This window comes from Lobosporangium transversale (assembly GCF_002105155.1).
Source record: "Lobosporangium transversale strain NRRL 3116 chromosome Unknown BCR41scaffold_25, whole genome shotgun sequence".
Taxonomy (NCBI): Eukaryota; Fungi; Mortierellomycota; class Mortierellomycetes; order Mortierellales; family Mortierellaceae; genus Lobosporangium; species Lobosporangium transversale.
In genome coordinates, this window is record NW_019029003.1 from 18,348 (window position 1) to 35,237 (window position 16,890).

At 40.9% G+C, this 16,890-nt stretch overlaps 5 protein-coding genes across 5 annotated transcripts; 2 read left to right on the forward strand and 3 right to left on the reverse strand.

Moving 5' to 3' along the window:
• The first annotated feature begins 854 nt into the window (after positions 1-854).
• Positions 855-1,794, forward strand: BCR41DRAFT_356081 (hypothetical protein). Its single transcript, XM_022024584.1, has one exon. It carries the CDS (start codon positions 891-893, stop codon positions 1,671-1,673), a length of 783 nt encoding a protein of 260 aa, XP_021880064.1. The 5' UTR covers positions 855-890; the 3' UTR covers positions 1,674-1,794.
• A 257-nt stretch (positions 1,795-2,051) lies between these two features.
• Positions 2,052-2,864, reverse strand: BCR41DRAFT_307755 (hypothetical protein; the record flags this gene model as incomplete). Its single annotated transcript, XM_022020875.1, has 3 exons — positions 2,052-2,228; positions 2,345-2,562; positions 2,663-2,864. The coding sequence occupies 3 exons, from the start codon at positions 2,862-2,864 to the stop codon at positions 2,052-2,054; spliced, it is 597 nt and encodes a 198-aa protein (XP_021880065.1).
• A 419-nt stretch (positions 2,865-3,283) lies between these two features.
• Positions 3,284-4,765, reverse strand: BCR41DRAFT_307833 (transmembrane amino acid transporter protein-domain-containing protein; the record flags this gene model as incomplete). Its single annotated transcript, XM_022020881.1, has 3 exons — positions 3,284-3,900; positions 4,016-4,534; positions 4,648-4,765. The coding sequence occupies 3 exons, from the start codon at positions 4,763-4,765 to the stop codon at positions 3,284-3,286; spliced, it is 1,254 nt and encodes a 417-aa protein (XP_021880066.1).
• Positions 4,766-6,631: 1,866 nt separating this feature from the next.
• On the forward strand, positions 6,632-8,451 carry BCR41DRAFT_387395 (aspartate aminotransferase). Its single transcript, XM_022027891.1, has 4 exons — positions 6,632-6,732; positions 6,838-6,995; positions 7,102-7,348; positions 7,592-8,451. The coding sequence occupies exons 1-4, from the start codon at positions 6,657-6,659 to the stop codon at positions 8,401-8,403; spliced, it is 1,293 nt and encodes a 430-aa protein (XP_021880067.1). The 5' UTR covers positions 6,632-6,656; the 3' UTR covers positions 8,404-8,451.
• Positions 8,452-9,750: 1,299 nt separating this feature from the next.
• BCR41DRAFT_356085 (hypothetical protein) lies at positions 9,751-13,233 on the reverse strand. The gene is made up of 2 exons (XM_022024585.1): positions 13,054-13,233; positions 9,751-12,235 (listed from the first exon to the last, which is right to left on the reverse strand). Exons 1-2 carry the CDS (start codon positions 13,162-13,164, stop codon positions 9,824-9,826), a joined length of 2,523 nt encoding a protein of 840 aa, XP_021880068.1. The 5' UTR covers positions 13,165-13,233; the 3' UTR covers positions 9,751-9,823.
• Positions 13,234-16,890: the final 3,657 nt, after the last annotated feature.

The window sequence follows — 16,890 nt, forward strand, 5'->3', positions numbered from 1 at the left end:
CCCGAGCCTCCGTGGTCACAAAACCATGACCATGAAGGTGGTAACTATGACGATGTGATCGTCTGGCAACTCGAGATTCATTCGAAATCCGCATTGTCATTGAATTTGATCTTCTCCGAGTTCCGCTTACCATCTGGTACTGAATTCTATGTCTCCGGCAAGAAACATATCCTGGGGGCATTCACAGCCGAGGTTAACAACAAGCCTGACGGGGTGTTTGCGACCGCGCCGGTCGCAGGCGACAAATTATTACTAGAATACTACACACCGAAGCATCTTCTGATGCAAAAGAATATGGTACCACAGATTCAGTTAAGCCATGTGGTCCACGGATACAAGTACACACTCCTAGCCTCGTCTTCCGATATGACCTCCAAGGGCTTCCGACAGAGGGATGGATCTATCCTTTCGAGATATCAAATGAGTCGTCGCATCAAAGAGATGGATGGAGTTGCTGGTGATATAAAAAGGAAAGGGTTCAAAGACCAGTCTTCTTCATTAACGATAGAGACGATGATGAAGCAAGCCTTCAAGTCTTCACTCATCAACAACATTAATGATGATGAAGAAATGCCACCAATTCAGGCCATGTCTGGCAAGTGTAATATCGATATAGCATGCCATTTAGATGAGTATTACAATCAGAGTCGTAGCGTAGGTGTCATAGTGACCGACTACAATCAAAAGTACTGCACAGGCGCCCTGATTAACAACGTTCGTCAAGATGGTCGACAGCTCTTTCTGACTGTAAGCGAAAGAAGAAGAAAGCAAAAAAAAAGTTAAGATCAAGAGTATATCATTTCTTATTTTTGTCTCTTCTTACTGCTGTTTTTCTCATCATTTAGGCTAACCACTGCGCCGGGTTTTCTAATACCTCTGCTCATCTGGTCATGTTCAATCATCAAAAAGTCCATTGTGGAGGAGGGCCAGAAGTCGTGAATGAGCACGACACTGCCACGGGTCTTGTCAAGCTCGGAAACTATGCTCCAAGTGATTATATCTTGTACGAAATTGTCGAACACATCCCTGATGCGTACGACTTGTACCTTGCAGGATGGTCTGCGCTTCCAGAGGCTCCCTCAGCCCGTCCGCGCGATCATCTTTCCTCTGCTCCACTAAAATCCCCTTGGAGAAACCCCCGCAATCACCTCAGGGCTAATCATAAAGGTTGCATAGGGGATCGCCGGAATGATACTGTTCTTGGATCCAGACCCATGCCAACATCAACCTCAGAGCCGGGAGACCCCTCATTGGAGCGGTTGCCCATCGTTGGTATCCACCACCCTTCAGGCGATTCCAAAAAAATATCCTTCTTCTTTAATGGAACACTTCCTAAAGCCTGTTGGTCTGAGTGTGACCTTGATGATAAGAAACAATACCATTGGCAGATCCCTAAATGGAGCTTGGGCACAACGGAGCCGGGGTCAAGTGGTTCCCCTTTATTTGATGCTAACGGGCGAATTGTAGGTCAATTACACGGTGGAGCTGCCAGTTGTTTCAACAGGAACGGGTATGATGTGTATGGAGCCATTACGGATTCGTTCAGAACATCTCCAAGGATCCAAGACCGACTAGCAACTTATTTGGACCCTGATAGTACAGGAAGAGAATCTATGAATGGATATAGCCTAGCAAGTGCTAGGCATGAAGCCCATAAGCGCCAACTACGATGAAGAAAGAGAATGAAGGGGATGAAGATGTAAAGAAACCAGAGCTCATAAGCTTTGAGCCTGGGGCCAAGTAAGCCTAGAGAGATCTTTGATTGATCTAGCAGAATAGGGCAACAAGTCGACATAGCGCGAGGAAGAAGAGGCAACTGTACTAATAATTATCAAGGTCAATTTGAACAATGTCCAATACTCTCAGTAAGATCCGGTAAAAATTGAAATAGCTATTCATGTAAAAAGTAAAATAAATTTTCCTTTTTTTTTGTTATTATTATAATTTATTTTTTATTTATTTCTATAAAGATTTGTATTCACAAGCTATGCAAGGGTGGAAGAATGGTAATGTATCCACTGCTTCTTTATGATGATATAAAACTAATGACCTTATTCACTTTTACTGTCCTTAAACTCTGCCTCTTTAGCCAACTTTGCAAATTTTTTTGTCTTTGCATTCCGCAAATTCATCTGAGCTGTCTCTAGGCCATTATTGACAGCAGCTTGATATGCGCTAATTGCAGTATCTAAATCACCAGTGTTCTCACTGATAACCGCTAGATTGAACTAATTTTTGTCATCAAAAAAAAAAAAAAAAAAAAAAAATCAGTAACAAGTTGAAAGTTGAAAAAAAGCTGACACCTTGTTCTTTTTAACGATGTGGTAAAAAAAAAAATTCTAACCTGGATTTCCGCATCCTGAGGTGTAATATTAGCAGCGGCCTTGAGATGGTTCAAAGCCTCCTTCATATTTCCATTAAGCTTGATATGAGCGGTTGCAATATTAGTATGGACATCCGCGTGATGAGGTGCGAGCTTCAAGGATTCTTGGAATGAATTGATTGAAGATTGGAAATCCCCCAGTTGGAAATAGCAAACACCCATATTGTAATATGCTCCCGCTAACGTAGTAGCAAAAAAATAAAAAATAAAATAAAAAATTAATGTTTGTCCGATCTGTATTGCATACAAAAAAAACGGCTCCTTTTCATTGTTACCAACCTGTGGGATGTTCATTGATACTCTTCTGAAATGAACTCATGGCAAGTGGAAGCATGTTGTTACTTTGGAACTCGACGCCTTCTTCCATGTATTGTTGAGCCTTATCCAAAGAGGGATCACCAGTTTTTGAAAAATCTGAGAATGATAATGAAGTAGCAAATCCTTTCCTATCCTGGTGATCCTTTCTGTGGATTGTGTTCATGCTTGTGGTAATACTGCTGCCTTTCCTGACTAGTAAAACAAACGAGCGAGTATTACTCCTAACAGTAGCATTAAACTGCTGTTGCTGATGAGCAACGACAGTTCTCCTGAAATTAGCAGACAAAACACTACGGACAATTGTATTCCTGGATGCAAACATGATTGATGTTGATGAGTTTTTTTTTTTTCCTGTAGTTGAGCCGATGCAGAATGAATAAGACTTGATCTGTTTCTGTTGAAGTTCTTTATGAGCGATCTAAGTGGCTTAAGATCGAATCCTACCCTAAACTTTTCAATTGTAGACTCGCACGCGTTTTCTGTGGTGATACAAGGATCAAATAAACAAATTATGCTATTGTATTCTTAAATAAGGGACCCTAAACACGCTTTTTTTAAAATAAGTGGTGAAAATCACTGTTCCTAGCGGAAGGCAGAGCAACGATCTAAATGGGCCTCGGGTGCACCAACAACGACCCAACTACGAATGGTGATAAACAATGTAAAGATCATAGCTGCTACTCCAAAGATTCCTAATGCAATATCAATTGCTTTTTCCTTCATAGTCTTTGCACAAGCTTTGTAGTGGAACAAGGCGGGAAAGATGAAGCAAAGGGGCATACATGCCACACTTCCGATAAACGCTACAAACTTGTCCAAGTTGGAACTACCGATTACCAACGAGATCACAGCGCATATACAGATCAGCACAGTCCGGAGCGCATTCTTGTACATTTTGACCTTAAAGAACTCGGCACCAGACTTTTCCCCAAAGATGCCAAATTCAATGATCTTGGACGCAGGTGTTAACATCAAAGGCACAGATAAAATGATGGCGAGTGAATATAGGATCTCGACAGTAATAGTCATCCCACCTTGAATTGGTAAGTTTAACAGGACAACCGTCTGGACGTTACTTCCAAAGGCCGCATAGCAGAGTGCACCTACACTTCCAAAGATCAAGGCTACTACTGTCATGGTCATCGCAAGAACCCGAGGGAATTTTTCAGGCTCCGCCATGGATTCAGTGATAGGGATAACTTTGTAATAGTTGTAAAAAATAAAGATAAAAAGTCGATAAGGACAAGTATCCTTCTCTATTAGATCTAAAAAAAAAAAAAAAAAAAAAAAAAAAACCATCACAGAATTACTTACTTAAGCCAATCCCCTCAAAAGAAAAGACAGCAGTTCCAATAAGCAGCGCAAAATCATTTTGATTGAACAGTGCGACATTAGGCCCTGCGCCATTATGGACCAACTCGTTGATCGAGTAATACCACAAGTATATGATACCAAAAATGATAAACACATTGGCGAACATGCTAGGCAATGACAGGACGGCCATACGACGGATCAGGACCAAAGGAATCAAGGCAACCAAGGGGAAGAGAACGTAATACTTCTCTTGAACGATATGATCGGCTTGACACTTCGAAAATGTCTGTACCACTGCAAATAGGTTTTGAGAGATGAAGATCAGGTATGCACAGACGAACCCAATCTGAGAGATGGCCACGGACAACAGCACTGCTAACCGCATGTACTTGCCAAATAGCACCAATCCCATATTCTGAAAATTCTCACGAACTATCAATCGAACTCTCACCAACAACAGGAAGGCAATGCAGCAGATGAAAGCTACTGCTATCATCATGAAGCAAGAAAACAGGATACCTAAAAAAAAAAAAATAAAAATAAAAATAAAAAAAAAAAAAAAAAAAAGTAAACAAGAAGCGTTAGTTACCCTTTCTTCTTCCTCAAAGACCTTGTATTTTTTCCTTTCCTACCTCCATTCATGAATGCTCTAGGCAAGAAGAGCACTCCAGTACCAACAAATGCCTTTCCAAGCAGCAAACTAGCTTTTGTGGCTGATACAGTTCCTCGAGGTACATCTTGTTCATCCATCCTACCGCTATGCGCACGGATCAACACTCCATCTGCTGGTTGTGATAATGGTGTTAATGATCCTGAAGGTGATCGCTCCTCATTCTTATCCAGATATGGGCGTCCATCAATTATATTGCCACCACTAATATTCTTAGCATGGGATGGCTGGCAGGAGAGTCGACCCTTTTCCACGGCTGAAGAAATATCTTCATCTACAGCCACCGACGAAGTTCGACGAGAACGAGATCCTCCATAATTATCATACATAGATGTGTATTCCGAGTTGGCATGAACTAACCATGATACTGGACGAGAATGAGAGTTAGATCGGGAGCTGGGCTTTGGGCGGGAACGTGACGTGGCTCTGGAATTCGGATTGGACTTGGACTTAGGGCCATTGTAGTCTTGATGAGAAAAGAAGGCAGTACGACCACGTTGCCGCTGTTGTTCGGAGAGGCCGGTGGCGACATGGGATGCTAAATTCCTGTCAGAGCCGGGAGAAGGACTAATGCGGACATGGGTTTGTGGAGGCACATGTGGTGAGGCCATAAAATGTGGTTCATCGTTACTGTGTTGATATTGGTATAGAGACTGTTGCTGCTGTTCTTGTTTTTGCTCGCTCATGGTAGTAAAATAAATAACGTTCCACGAACAAGAATGACAACGAAGGAAAGAAGGAAGGAAGTAAATAAGGCGAAATAAGCAGGAAAGAGACGGAGGAATGAAGAGAAAATTATGGTACTAATGGAGTATTAAACAGCCAAAGAAAGGAAAGAATTGTGAAGGTGAAGGAAGGGTGGGTGGAGAGGATTTTTATATACATGAAGAGACGATTCTCGACATGATCAATCTACACTGTCAAAAAGCGTCATGCAGGACAAAATAATGATGATGACAGCATCCAAACCAATGCTTGCGGTTAATAGGGTTTCTTACACAATAATAAGCTTCCTTGGTGGATCCGTCATGTCTAGGAATATAAAGCTCCGACTGAGATCGAGAGTGTGCCAGAACAGAAATGAATACTGGATATATTTCGATATCGACGAGAACATTGAATTTTTTTTTTTTTTTTTTTTTTTTTTTTTTTGGACCCTTTTTTATGCATTTAGTCGTAAAAGGGATGTCTCCAAGACTTCTGCTGTGCGCCAAAGTGATCACCTCCAGATTGTTTGTAAAGCAAATGCTGGTTACTTCTACCCTGCAGTCTCCTTTGGCAATTGGTTCAACTCTGTTCATACATAAACTTCCATCGGTCACATTCGAACCAGGCCAGGGAGTTGAAACCTACCCTCTCCGCTCATTAAATAGGTGTTAAACACGACAACTAGAGCCGAGGTCGTTATTGTCAATGAATCTTTGTTTGAATTTTCCGCAAATAAGAAAAGAGTAGATTGAGGGAGACTTCATTTCATTAAATAAGAAAGAAAAAAAAAAAAAAAAAAAAAAAAAAAAGATGCATTACGTAGGTTGCCGTTGACATTGAAATATTGAAAGGCACAACTGCGAGAGGACTTGGGTAAGTTACATCATCAAAGAGAATCAAGTGTTCCCACACCCTCCATGTCCCTGAGAAAAAATGAATAGCCAATCATCATGGTGGGTTAATCTAATATCACCTTACTTTACAGTACGTATTATTAAAATCATGAGTTGATTATATGCTGATCAGATTAGCCATTGGTGCGTAAAGACGATGCCATTCCATGTGTTAATTGATAAAAAAAATTAAAGGGTCAATAGAGTAAATGTTCCAGACATTCATATGCCACACTCGATAAAATTGCGGTCCATGCGCCTCTCCGAACGTGTTCTTGGGATTTTCCGGCTCGCATAAAGCAACTGCGCGTGGTTGCACTTTTTTTTTTGTCGTCTCATTCATTTCTTTTGTTCATTTCAGCCATTCACAATGACATCCTCTCTTAACCCTCCTGCTCTTCGCCTGCAGCAGATCAGCAACCATATCTCCAACAATGCCAATACATGTAAGGATGGGCTTTGCCTTGATTCATAGTATAAAACAACTTGGATTTCACAACAACAATGCCGTAGGCATCACACATACATCTAACCAGCTTTCTACAACTTAGCCTCTGTCTTCCAAAACGTCAATGCAGCGCCTGCCGATGTCATCTTTGCATTGACCTCCTCATACAAGGCCGATACCTATCCAAAGAAGGTCAATCTTGGTGTAGGAGCCTACCGTACAGAGGAAGGCAAACCATGGGTCCTTCCTGTAGTGAAGAAGGTAAAAAGCTCGTACAACCATTGTTTTAGTTATCTGCTACGAGGGAAAAAAGAAGAAAATATAAGCTCGATTGACTGAATAACCATGGTGATATTATCTTCACTAGGCGGAACACATTTTAGTCAACGATGACAACCTGGACCACGAGTACCTACCCATCCTCGGATCAGAGTCCTTCCGTAAGGCTTCTGCTAAATTGATCCTTGGAGCCAATTCCAAGGCAATTATGGAAGGCCGGGTCGGTTCTGCTCAGTGCATCTCCGGGACTGGAGCTGTTTACACCGGAGCAAGCTTCCTATCGAAACACTATCCTATCAAAGATGCAGCATGCTACATCTCAAAACCAACCTGGGGTACGTTTAGTTTCAAGGACAAAAAACATTTAGAACATTTAGTCATATGCTTCAGAATTCTCCCTCTTTTTTTTTTTTTTTTTTTTTTTTTTTTTTTTACACTTTACACTAAGGTCCGATCCGTCCTGTTGCTCTCAGATATTCTTATAAACCAATATTCATTTCTGTCTCTTTGGCCTATACAGCATGTGCAGACACAATGTGGACTAATCTTCTTGTTTACTCAACCATGAAAACAACTAGCAAATCATCGTGCAATTTTCGAGGGTGTCGGAATCCCCGTGCTCGAATACCCTTATTGGGATCCTGTGACTAAGGGCCTTGATCTGAAAGGGATGCTCAACACAATGCAAACAGCACCCAATGGTTCTATTTTCTTGATTCATCCATGTGCTCATAATCCCACAGGAGTGGATCCCACACCTGAACAATGGAAACAAATTGCAGATGTGATGGAAGCCAAGGGCCATTTCACGTTCTTTGATTGTGCGTACCAGGGCTTCGCATCCGGTAACCTGGACAAGGATGCTTATTCTGTTCGGTATTTTGTCGAGCGTGGATTCGAGCTCTTTGTTGCACAATCATACTCCAAAAACTTTGGTCTTTATTCTGAACGGGCTGGTAATTTGGTAATCGTGAGCAAGACACCCGAGATCAAAACCAAAATTGAGTCACAGATCGCCAAGGCCCAACGAGCTGTCATCTCAAACCCACCTGCGTTTGGATCTCGAATCGTAAGCACTGTTTTGAGTGACGAAAAGTTATATGCAGAATGGGAGAAGAATCTGGCGACAATGGCGAACCGGATTATTGACATGCGCAAGGCCCTATATGATGAGTTGGTACGGCTAGGGACACCTGGCAAGTGGAACCATATTGTAGACCAGATTGGCATGTTCTCGTTTACAGGTCTTACCACACCACAAGTGAAGGTGTTGAAAGAAAAATATCATGTTTATTTGACAGATAATGGACGTATCTCTATGGCAGGACTCAACAGCTCCAATGTTAAGTACTTTGCACAAGCGGTTGATGATGTGGTGCGCAATCACTGATTGTTCTTATTGACTTGATTACTTTGAAGATTAATAATAATAAAGCTGAACCACTTGTCAATGGGTGACAAGGAGAATTAAGAAACCATTCATCTGAGCAATAGGATATTAAGGTATCAGGAGCCTTTTTATAATCATTCAGTTGAATAATACAAAGAACTGTCATCATTGAAATAAATGTTTGAAGCCCCGTAGGGTCTTCATACAGATATAGTTGTCCTATTGATGAATGTAAGGAGCTTAATAGGGCCCGGGGGACAGTGTCTTTTTATACTCCCCTGGGACTGTGAATTTTTGAATGAAGTCCAAAATATGCGACATTGAAATGTGGGACATTTTGGTTTTAAAATCATGCCAAAATTAAGAGAAGAAGTCATATTTACTCCGCTTCACCGAAGGGATTCTGGGCAGTCTGGAGCAGGAGCGAAAAAAAATAAAGGATGGCCATAACAACCGAAAAGCACTCACAAGCAGGTGCTGCCTGGAGAAAGAGGAAAAGCTATTCCAAGACGAGAAATATGGGGACACAGGGCATGGGCTAAAAAAAAAAAAAAAAAAAAAAAAAAAAATCCTTTTTTTCTATCTGAATTACAGAACTGCCAAGCAAAGAAAAGAGAGGCCTGCTTGGTTGTCCATGAGTATGTTGTTGTTTTGGAACAGTTGAGCTGGACGTTGCACCACCTGTTTGTAGTCTTTTTTTTTTTTTTTTTTTTTTTTTTTTCCCCTGTCTTTTGTTCTCAAGGCTTTTTCCCCCCTTTCATTAGTTTTTTGTTTCTATTTTTTTTCCTTCTAGTTGCTCGGAGTATTGCTCTTTGCACTTCCTCTCTTGCTCCTTAAACTTTTTTACTTTTCATCCCAATGCATAATATATAACTGTCATTCTCCTCTTTATTAACCTATTTCTAGAAACTTTTTTTTTTTTTTTTTTTTTTTTTTGGAGATATTGCTTTACAAAGTAAAGAAAGAAAAAAAAAAATATGAAGCCTGAGAGGAAGATCAAGTCAACCGAGTTCGGTTCTGTTTTAAACTCGAGATTGGTGTTCTTTGGTTAAGTCCGGACTTTCTACTCGTGACCATCAATCCAGCGAAGGGAAGCTCTTGCGAAATAACGCTCGTGTCCTCCTCTCTTGATGTTTGTTGTCTTTTTTTGAGATCATTGTTGCAGATGTCAACCAGCTCAAGCAAATCAAGAGACAAATGAAGGCGCGCGCAAGATTCTTCCAGACATACTATTTTAAGTTCATTGATAGTTTTGTCTATATGTTTATGAAGAAATGACCATGAATTACCACCATATTTGAACGTTCTACCTTTTAAACCTGCAATAACAGTACTTTCTTTGTTAAGGCTAATTGTTGTGATAGTTCTTTTATTATTATAGACACAAAAAATAAACAAAATTGATTATCTATTTTTTTTTTTAAACCAATGGGGCTTCCATGGTAACCATGCTCAGATGATGCGAATGGGAAGGAGGTAAATGATGATGATGGCTTTGTCGAAGACCCTCAAGATCCACTTTCTGGACTTCAGCAATGGACACGATAGTCGGGCCATTGTCATAGGTCGATACGGACAGAGCACAATCGTATCCGGCTGGCGAACCCAGTGACTGCTGCTGCTGTTGCTGTTGCAACATCTGCGACTGCCATTGAGACGGCGACTGGGACGAGAGCTGGAGCAGACTTTGGCTCAAGCTTTGCTGATGGCTGCCATAGAATTGGCTCTGGTTGTTGTTGTTATTAATGTTACTATTATGATTTAGCGTCGTTGCATTGGATGCTGTTGCATAGGGCTCGTTACCACCCATGGAGTCGCAACCGCTATCTACTAAATCCTTCGGGATAGGCATTAACTGAGAAGATCGTCTAGCCCTGTGGCGGCTACCGACTACGTCATTGCCCAATGGCTGTTCAGTTACTGTTACTGATGAAGACACTAAAAGCGGTTCAAAGTCTCCATCAATATCATCATCATCATCATCATCATCGATGACGGCAGCAGCAGGAACTGGGGCAACAAACGCAGAGGCAATTTTAGAATTGGCGTTACTGCCATGATAATTGATGGTGTTGTTGTTATAGCTGTTGTTGAATATCCGGTTTGTAGATGTGGAGTGCCGGAGAACAGATGAGGCAGGAGGTGGCGTTAATGACGTTTGTCCGAAGGGCGAAAACATTGGGTCTTGGCCAAAATAATCGTCATCATCCTTATCATCTTGAAGTGTCATCTTGCGGAATCCCAACTGTTGTGGCTGAATGGGGTCTACAAGGCTTTCACGTGGGTTTCGTCCACCACTGTTTTTATTGTTGTTACTATTGCTATTGCTGTTGTCGTTGTCCTTGTTATCGTTAGATTGTGCAGTACCTGATCTAGAGACAGGTGTGACCAATCCTTTCCGCTGAATCACCGCAGCGGAATAATGGTATTGATTATGGATAATTGGGTCAGCATACATTTGTTGTTGCTGAAAATGCTGATTATATTGCATGGGAGATGGTGTGAGGGCAGAGCGGATGTGCGTTGATGGTAAAGAGATATCGCGGAAAGGCGACTCGGGCGAGGGCATATCCTTCTTCTTGGAGATACCGAACACGCCTTTCAGAATCTGTTTCATGCGACTATTACCTTTGATGCTGCTCCTAGGTTTACTCGCAGGCGTGTCAGTACGTGCATATTCACGCCCACGTAGTGCCTCTTGTTCCTCCAGAATATCAAAGATAGGTGTTCCTCGGTTTCCAGAACGAACATTCAAGGAGTTGAACCTAGTATGGCCCGGTCGATTAGGTTCTGATGATTTGGCTTGTTTGCCTACAACAGGCATACTATCGTGTCTCTGATGGCCTTGACGACGAGTCAGGAACGAAAATCTGGAAGAGAATCGAGTGGATTTCTTTTCTTTCTCAACAAATGTAGGGGGTGGTGATACTAGTTGTCGTTGTTGTTGTAAAAGCTGATATTGTTGCTGATACTGTTGAGCAGGCGTCAATTGCTGATAACGATGTCGCGCTATGAGTTCGGCTTTAAATTCATCTTCCTCAGCATCGTCACTGTCATTATCAGGATACTGCAGTTGTCGAAAGGTTCTTTGTTGTTGTACTTTTGAAAGATGGCGTTCTTGATGCCACTCAGTGTTCTGGATGACGGGCATATATTCATAGGTAGGATATTTGTTGACAGGTAAAGATGGAGATATTGGGGAGGAAGGATTCCGCCGGAGGTGCTGAAGATCAGTGGTATCTCCATAGAGGTGGATACCTGCTAAACTGTCTGGATCTAGCTCCTCCAATTGTTGCCAATCATTTTCATGACCCATACCTGAAAAAATGGAGTCGCGATAGAGCGTTTGATCATGATGGGTCATACTTCGAGGGAGTGCCCTTGGTAAGGCCATGCTGGGATCAAGGCCATCAGGGATACAATTAGATTGACGCCGTGATGAAGGAAGATGATGCTGGTATAGTACAGATGACTTTGGAGGGGTTCTTTGTTGAGGACGGTAATTTGGGGAGCGAGTTTGGTATTCTTCAAAGCTGTCTTGTTTTGATTGTGTTACTTGTCGTTCTTGTTGTTGTTGTTGTTGATAATGTGGTTGTGTGGCAGGTTCGAATTGTCGATATGGGTGTTGACGGACATGTGGAGAGGAAACTTGAGAGCTGTGTAACTCAAGGGCGAGGTCAGATCTATTGTTGTTGTTGTCACTGATCGAGCTACGCCAACCTTTCTCGGCTACGCTGCGGTACACTTCTTCTTCCCCGGCAATGAGTCCTCGTTGCATCTCAACATAGGCGACGATATGCTTTAACTTTGCGTCCCTCGACTGTGGAATCTGCTGATTAGGACGGGAAGAGGGGAAGGGAGGGGGGGGAATAAAAAGAAACAAGGCAATGGACGGGGGAAAAGGAAAAAATAATAGGTTAATGATAAGAATATGATCACAAAGTCTAATGATGCGCGAATTGGAGACCCTTGCGCTTGTTTGGTTCTTTTATACGATTAAATACATAATAACCAGAGCACTGGTTCAGGAATCTTTACATCAACGTGATGAGGTCCTAAAGGAACAGCGGAGGGACCTGCACATCCCACGCCCCATCGATTTGTTTTGCAGAGCATGTAAAATAGGCCAAATGACATTCATTTCTTTTTTAAATTAGGCGACCAGTGCGACTTGATCTGTTTTCTCCCATCTTCCTCCCCTTTCATGTTTGTCCCTTGCTTTTTATTACTGTTACCACACTCAGCCAAATTAAAAATGGAGACACAGGGACAATGTGTGACACATGATATTGACATGAACGATAATGAGAAATGACATAAAAGATAGACTATGCCAGCCTTGGCCAACCGTGTCTTTTTTTTTTTTTTTTTTTTTTTTTTTGCCCATGCATGTCGTGGCAATGGAAAAGAAAGATAAAAAAAGGTGGAGACAATGCCAAAAATGCAAACAATCATGCAAAAAAAAATCCACAAATCAAACAAGGTCGTACTATAGCACATGGTCAGTCCACAACAAAGAGACGATCGTCTTCCATAAAAAAAAAAAAAAAAAAAAAAAAAAAGGGAAAAGAAAGGCCATCTCATTTCTTTATTTTTTTTTTTTATTTTTGTTTTATAGTCCATTGAGTTGAGCTGGTTCGCATGACTTACTGTGATGGTATGTCTGTACAAGTTAGCCTCCGTGAGAGGTGCGATCGGTGATTGGAATCTCTGCGAGACATGTCTTGACACCATGCTCGAGAATTCTGACACGGCAGCCATGAGTTTAAAAAAAAAAGAAAAAAAGTTTATGTGTTTGGATGGCCAATGCTGAAGATGGTATATGTGCAGGTAAGGTGGTAGGGTTTATATTATGCTTAAAAGTACAATGGTATTCACACAAGTAAATTTGTACATGTAATAAAAATGACAAGGATTGATGAGATCTGTAATGCAAAAAAAAAAAAGAAAAAAAAAAAAAAAAGTGATGGTACAAAGAGATCAGCAAGTGTAAGTGAGAAGTAAGAAGTGAAATGAGACAATGGGTGTTTCCATTGGACAGGGAAGCCAAAAAAAAAAAAAAAAAAAAAAAAAAAATACAAAAGAAAGAGAAGAGAGAGTGTGGGACGAATGGACTGTCAGAAATAGGGGATCAGGACAATGGTTGAAGTGTGTGGTTTGACCGTTGTAGCAGCGTAAAAAAGGTCTCAGCAAGCCATGCGATGATTGGGTAATGGTTTCGATGCTGTTTTTTATTTCCAATGTGAAGAAAAAGGGGAAGAAAAAAAAAAAGGAGTTAAAGAAGGAGTTAAAGAAGGAAGAAAAGACATGTGTTTTCCCGCCTGGGCCTTTTTGTCATGGTTTGCCTTGTTCGCATGGGAATATGTATTGTTCATTCTTAAGATCCAGAAATATACAAATACAAATCTCCATTGCTCTGCCATTTTAAAAATACAGCATGAACAATGACTCTCTTTGACTTTTTTTTTTTTTTTTTCTTTTTTTTCTTTCAGCTGTTAATAGGCAGGACGCATGCATAAATGCACGCAGGTCTTCATTTATTCATTTTGCAGCTGAAGACAGGACTACAACAAGGACAGGGATGCAGGAAGGGACCAGGATATTTCCCCCCCCCCGGCTATATTGATCATGCAGAGATAGTTTTGTAGTTGCGGATTCTCAGCTGAATGAATTCACATTGCTTTTTCATTCTGGGAATGAATCGGATTGGATTTTAATTCTTTGGCTCTATTTTGGATAAATTCGCTTTGATTCTCAGCTCAGCATAAAATTATACCGTCTGCATTATCATGGAAAGTGTACAGCAACTGGTCTCTCTCTGTACACTCTACTCCAAGAATCAATGGAAGTAAAGGAAACTTGGACTGACAATTTGATTCAATTAAACGTTTATTTATTGCAATCACAATCCATGCGGTAATAAATAAATGAATAATGAATCTATATTTTATCCAAAATGATTGCTACGCCTTTTTTTTTTACTCCGAGGCAGAAAGCTTGAAAGCCAGAAAGAACCAACGTTATTTTATTCCTTTTCTTTGTTCCTTTGGGCTGTGTACCGAATGTGTATTTTTCTATACTTTTGTTTAAATGTGAAGACTAAGTCTAAAAAAACAAAGAAACAAACAATAAGCAAGGGCAACACGGGACAATGGGCTTTCATCGAAATATAAAATAAACAAAAAAGTCCATCTTGTTTACCTTCGAGTGCTCGATCGCTGTCTTGTCTTGTCATGTCATGCTTTAACATCGCTGACATTACCCCCACAGAATGTGTAGTCTATACTGTAGATGTACAAGCGCAATATTTTTTGTCATCTTCGCCTCACTCTCTCCCTGTATCTCAATCGTACAAGAGTACAATTTCTTTTGTGCAACGAAATAAATATAAAAACTTATTAGGTTTGCATGGGGAAAAATCGATGGATCAATCCTGCTTCCCTAAGCCAAAAAAATAAAAAATAAAAAGTCAAATGAAAGGATGCTGAAAGTGATAAGGAAAAGAAAGGAGAAAAAAAAAAAAAAGGGGGGGGAAAGATGAAATGGTGACCCGGGGTGTGGATATTTGATTCCACTCGTACCCTGCACCAATGCCCTTCCACTCTTATTCCAAAAGATACACTTTCTAGAGCTGGACCTTGTCACGCGCCGGGATATCCTACGCATTAGCGCGCATTTCTCCCAAATTGGTTCATTTATTGCGAAAGACACCTCAGTTCGAAAAATGAGAAGGATTACCATCTATAACGCATTTAAGCAGTTTTTTTTTTTTTTTTTTTTTTTTTTATTAGCAAACTTGGGATTTTGCATATTCACGTTTTTCTTAGTAGACTTTTTCATCATTGTTACCTGGGAGCTAGATCCGAGCCTCGTTTCCCATGTTTACAAGTAGTTATGGTGGGAACTACTTTGTGCTCGGAGTAGATAAAAAAGATTATTCATGCAAGAACCCTTTCCTCACATGAAATGTGGAAGAATTGTGGTTGTATTTCAACATTTCAAACTAAACATTCAAATTCGGTTATTTCACCAGGTGGCTGGATGCTGGATATGAGCAACCAACAATAACAGGAGTGGGAACATCGTAAATATATAAAAGTATATTTATATGTATATTTATATATATATATTTACACATATAACATATTCATGTGCAGCTAAATTGCTATATACTACAGTTAATTGATTTACCAAAGTATCCTGGAACTATCATTCTTTATTGCATTTCCTCATGTGGTCGGGAACCACAGACCGTTAATGATGGTTTTAATATAAAGCGCAATGACGAGGAATAGTTGTGCCCCCGCAATGTGTGTCCTAAATCCTTTTGCGTTGCCCATGCTGGGTTGGCAATCGTCTGATAAATGAAATGGCAATTTGTTGAGTCATTTGATGCAGCATACTGTACTGTACAGCTTGTTCCTGCTCAGAGATATCATGATTGTCCTGATGGAGGACTATATCCCCAAACTCTGAAGTACTGATCAAACGGTGGAGACAAACAAGACATGCCTGTCTCTCTCGTGCCTACAATGATTACAGCGTAGTCTTGATTGCATCACACATCCTTATTTCATAGCGACTTGCGTCTCTTTTTAAAGGTTGTCTGCAGAATGTGCGCCTCGACTACAACGTCCAGCGCAGCAAATCAGCTCTCTCTTTTGTGTCAATTTTTTAAAGTTCTCGCTGAAACGGAAAGCCATGTGTGCAGGTCTTTTTTCTCTTTTTGGCTTTGTCTGATATGCCTTGTTTGAAAATGTCTAAAGAACCGAAGAGTTGTTTCACCAAGATTCTGGCTCCTTTCGACTTGACCAAGGATTCAGATTCAGATGAATGGCAAGGTTCTTGCACCTTGACTCAATGAGCAAACTATAGACTATAGGCTAAAGATTACGGACAACAGTTATGCAAACATCTGTTGATGGGAGCGGGGTGATGATGCTGATGATGATGATGGTGAGAGTTGCTTCAAACCCACGCCATCCATGAGCAAGTAGGAGATTGATCCCTATCAAAGAAAAAAGGAAAAAAAAAAAAAGATTTTTCTCATGACATTTTCTTCCTCACCTTTCCTTCTGTACTGCACTACCGCAAATATACTTTGTTTTCTTTTTCTTTTTTTAAGCAACTATCGCCATCAGTTGATCGACTTTTATTTTGTCCTTGCTGCCCTTGCTCTTCATTGCCATCACTACCACTCAAGTCAAGCAGACAATCTATTTGTTTATACTTCTATAAAATAAGAAGGGACAATGACTCAGGCAACAGGGCCATCGTCACCCCGTGCACGGGACCAACCCTCTCCTTCCCCTGCCCCACCCGCATCGTCTTCATCTCCTCAACCCTCCGATGGAGGCGCTTCTCATCACTTTGAACACATGCCTGCTCAATATGCTGGAGCCATGGGTGGTGTTCTAGTTGTCGATCCTGTAAGCGATTTGTCAAGTAAATTCAAATCACAACACATGCACTTCATTGATGTACTCA

Bases quoted from the DNA above. Each gene is read 5' to 3' on its own strand.
- BCR41DRAFT_356081 (XM_022024584.1), top strand. From the start codon at position 891: ATGTTCAATCATCAAAAAGTCCATTGTGGAGGAGGGCCAGAAGTCGTG.
- BCR41DRAFT_387395 (XM_022027891.1), top strand. From the start codon at position 6,657: ATGACATCCTCTCTTAACCCTCCTGCTCTTCGCCTGCAGCAGATCAGC. The intron at 6,733-6,837 runs GTAAGGATGGGC...TCTACAACTTAG, and splicing joins CTCCAACAATGCCAATACAT to CCTCTGTCTTCCAAAACGTC. The intron at 7,349-7,591 runs GTACGTTTAGTT...GAAAACAACTAG, and splicing joins CATCTCAAAACCAACCTGGG to CAAATCATCGTGCAATTTTC.
- BCR41DRAFT_356085 (XM_022024585.1), bottom strand. From the start codon at position 13,164: ATGGCTGCCGTGTCAGAATTCTCGAGCATGGTGTCAAGACATGTCTCG. The intron at 12,236-13,053 runs GTAAGTCATGCG...CGTCCTAATCAG, and splicing joins TGTACAGACATACCATCACA to CAGATTCCACAGTCGAGGGA.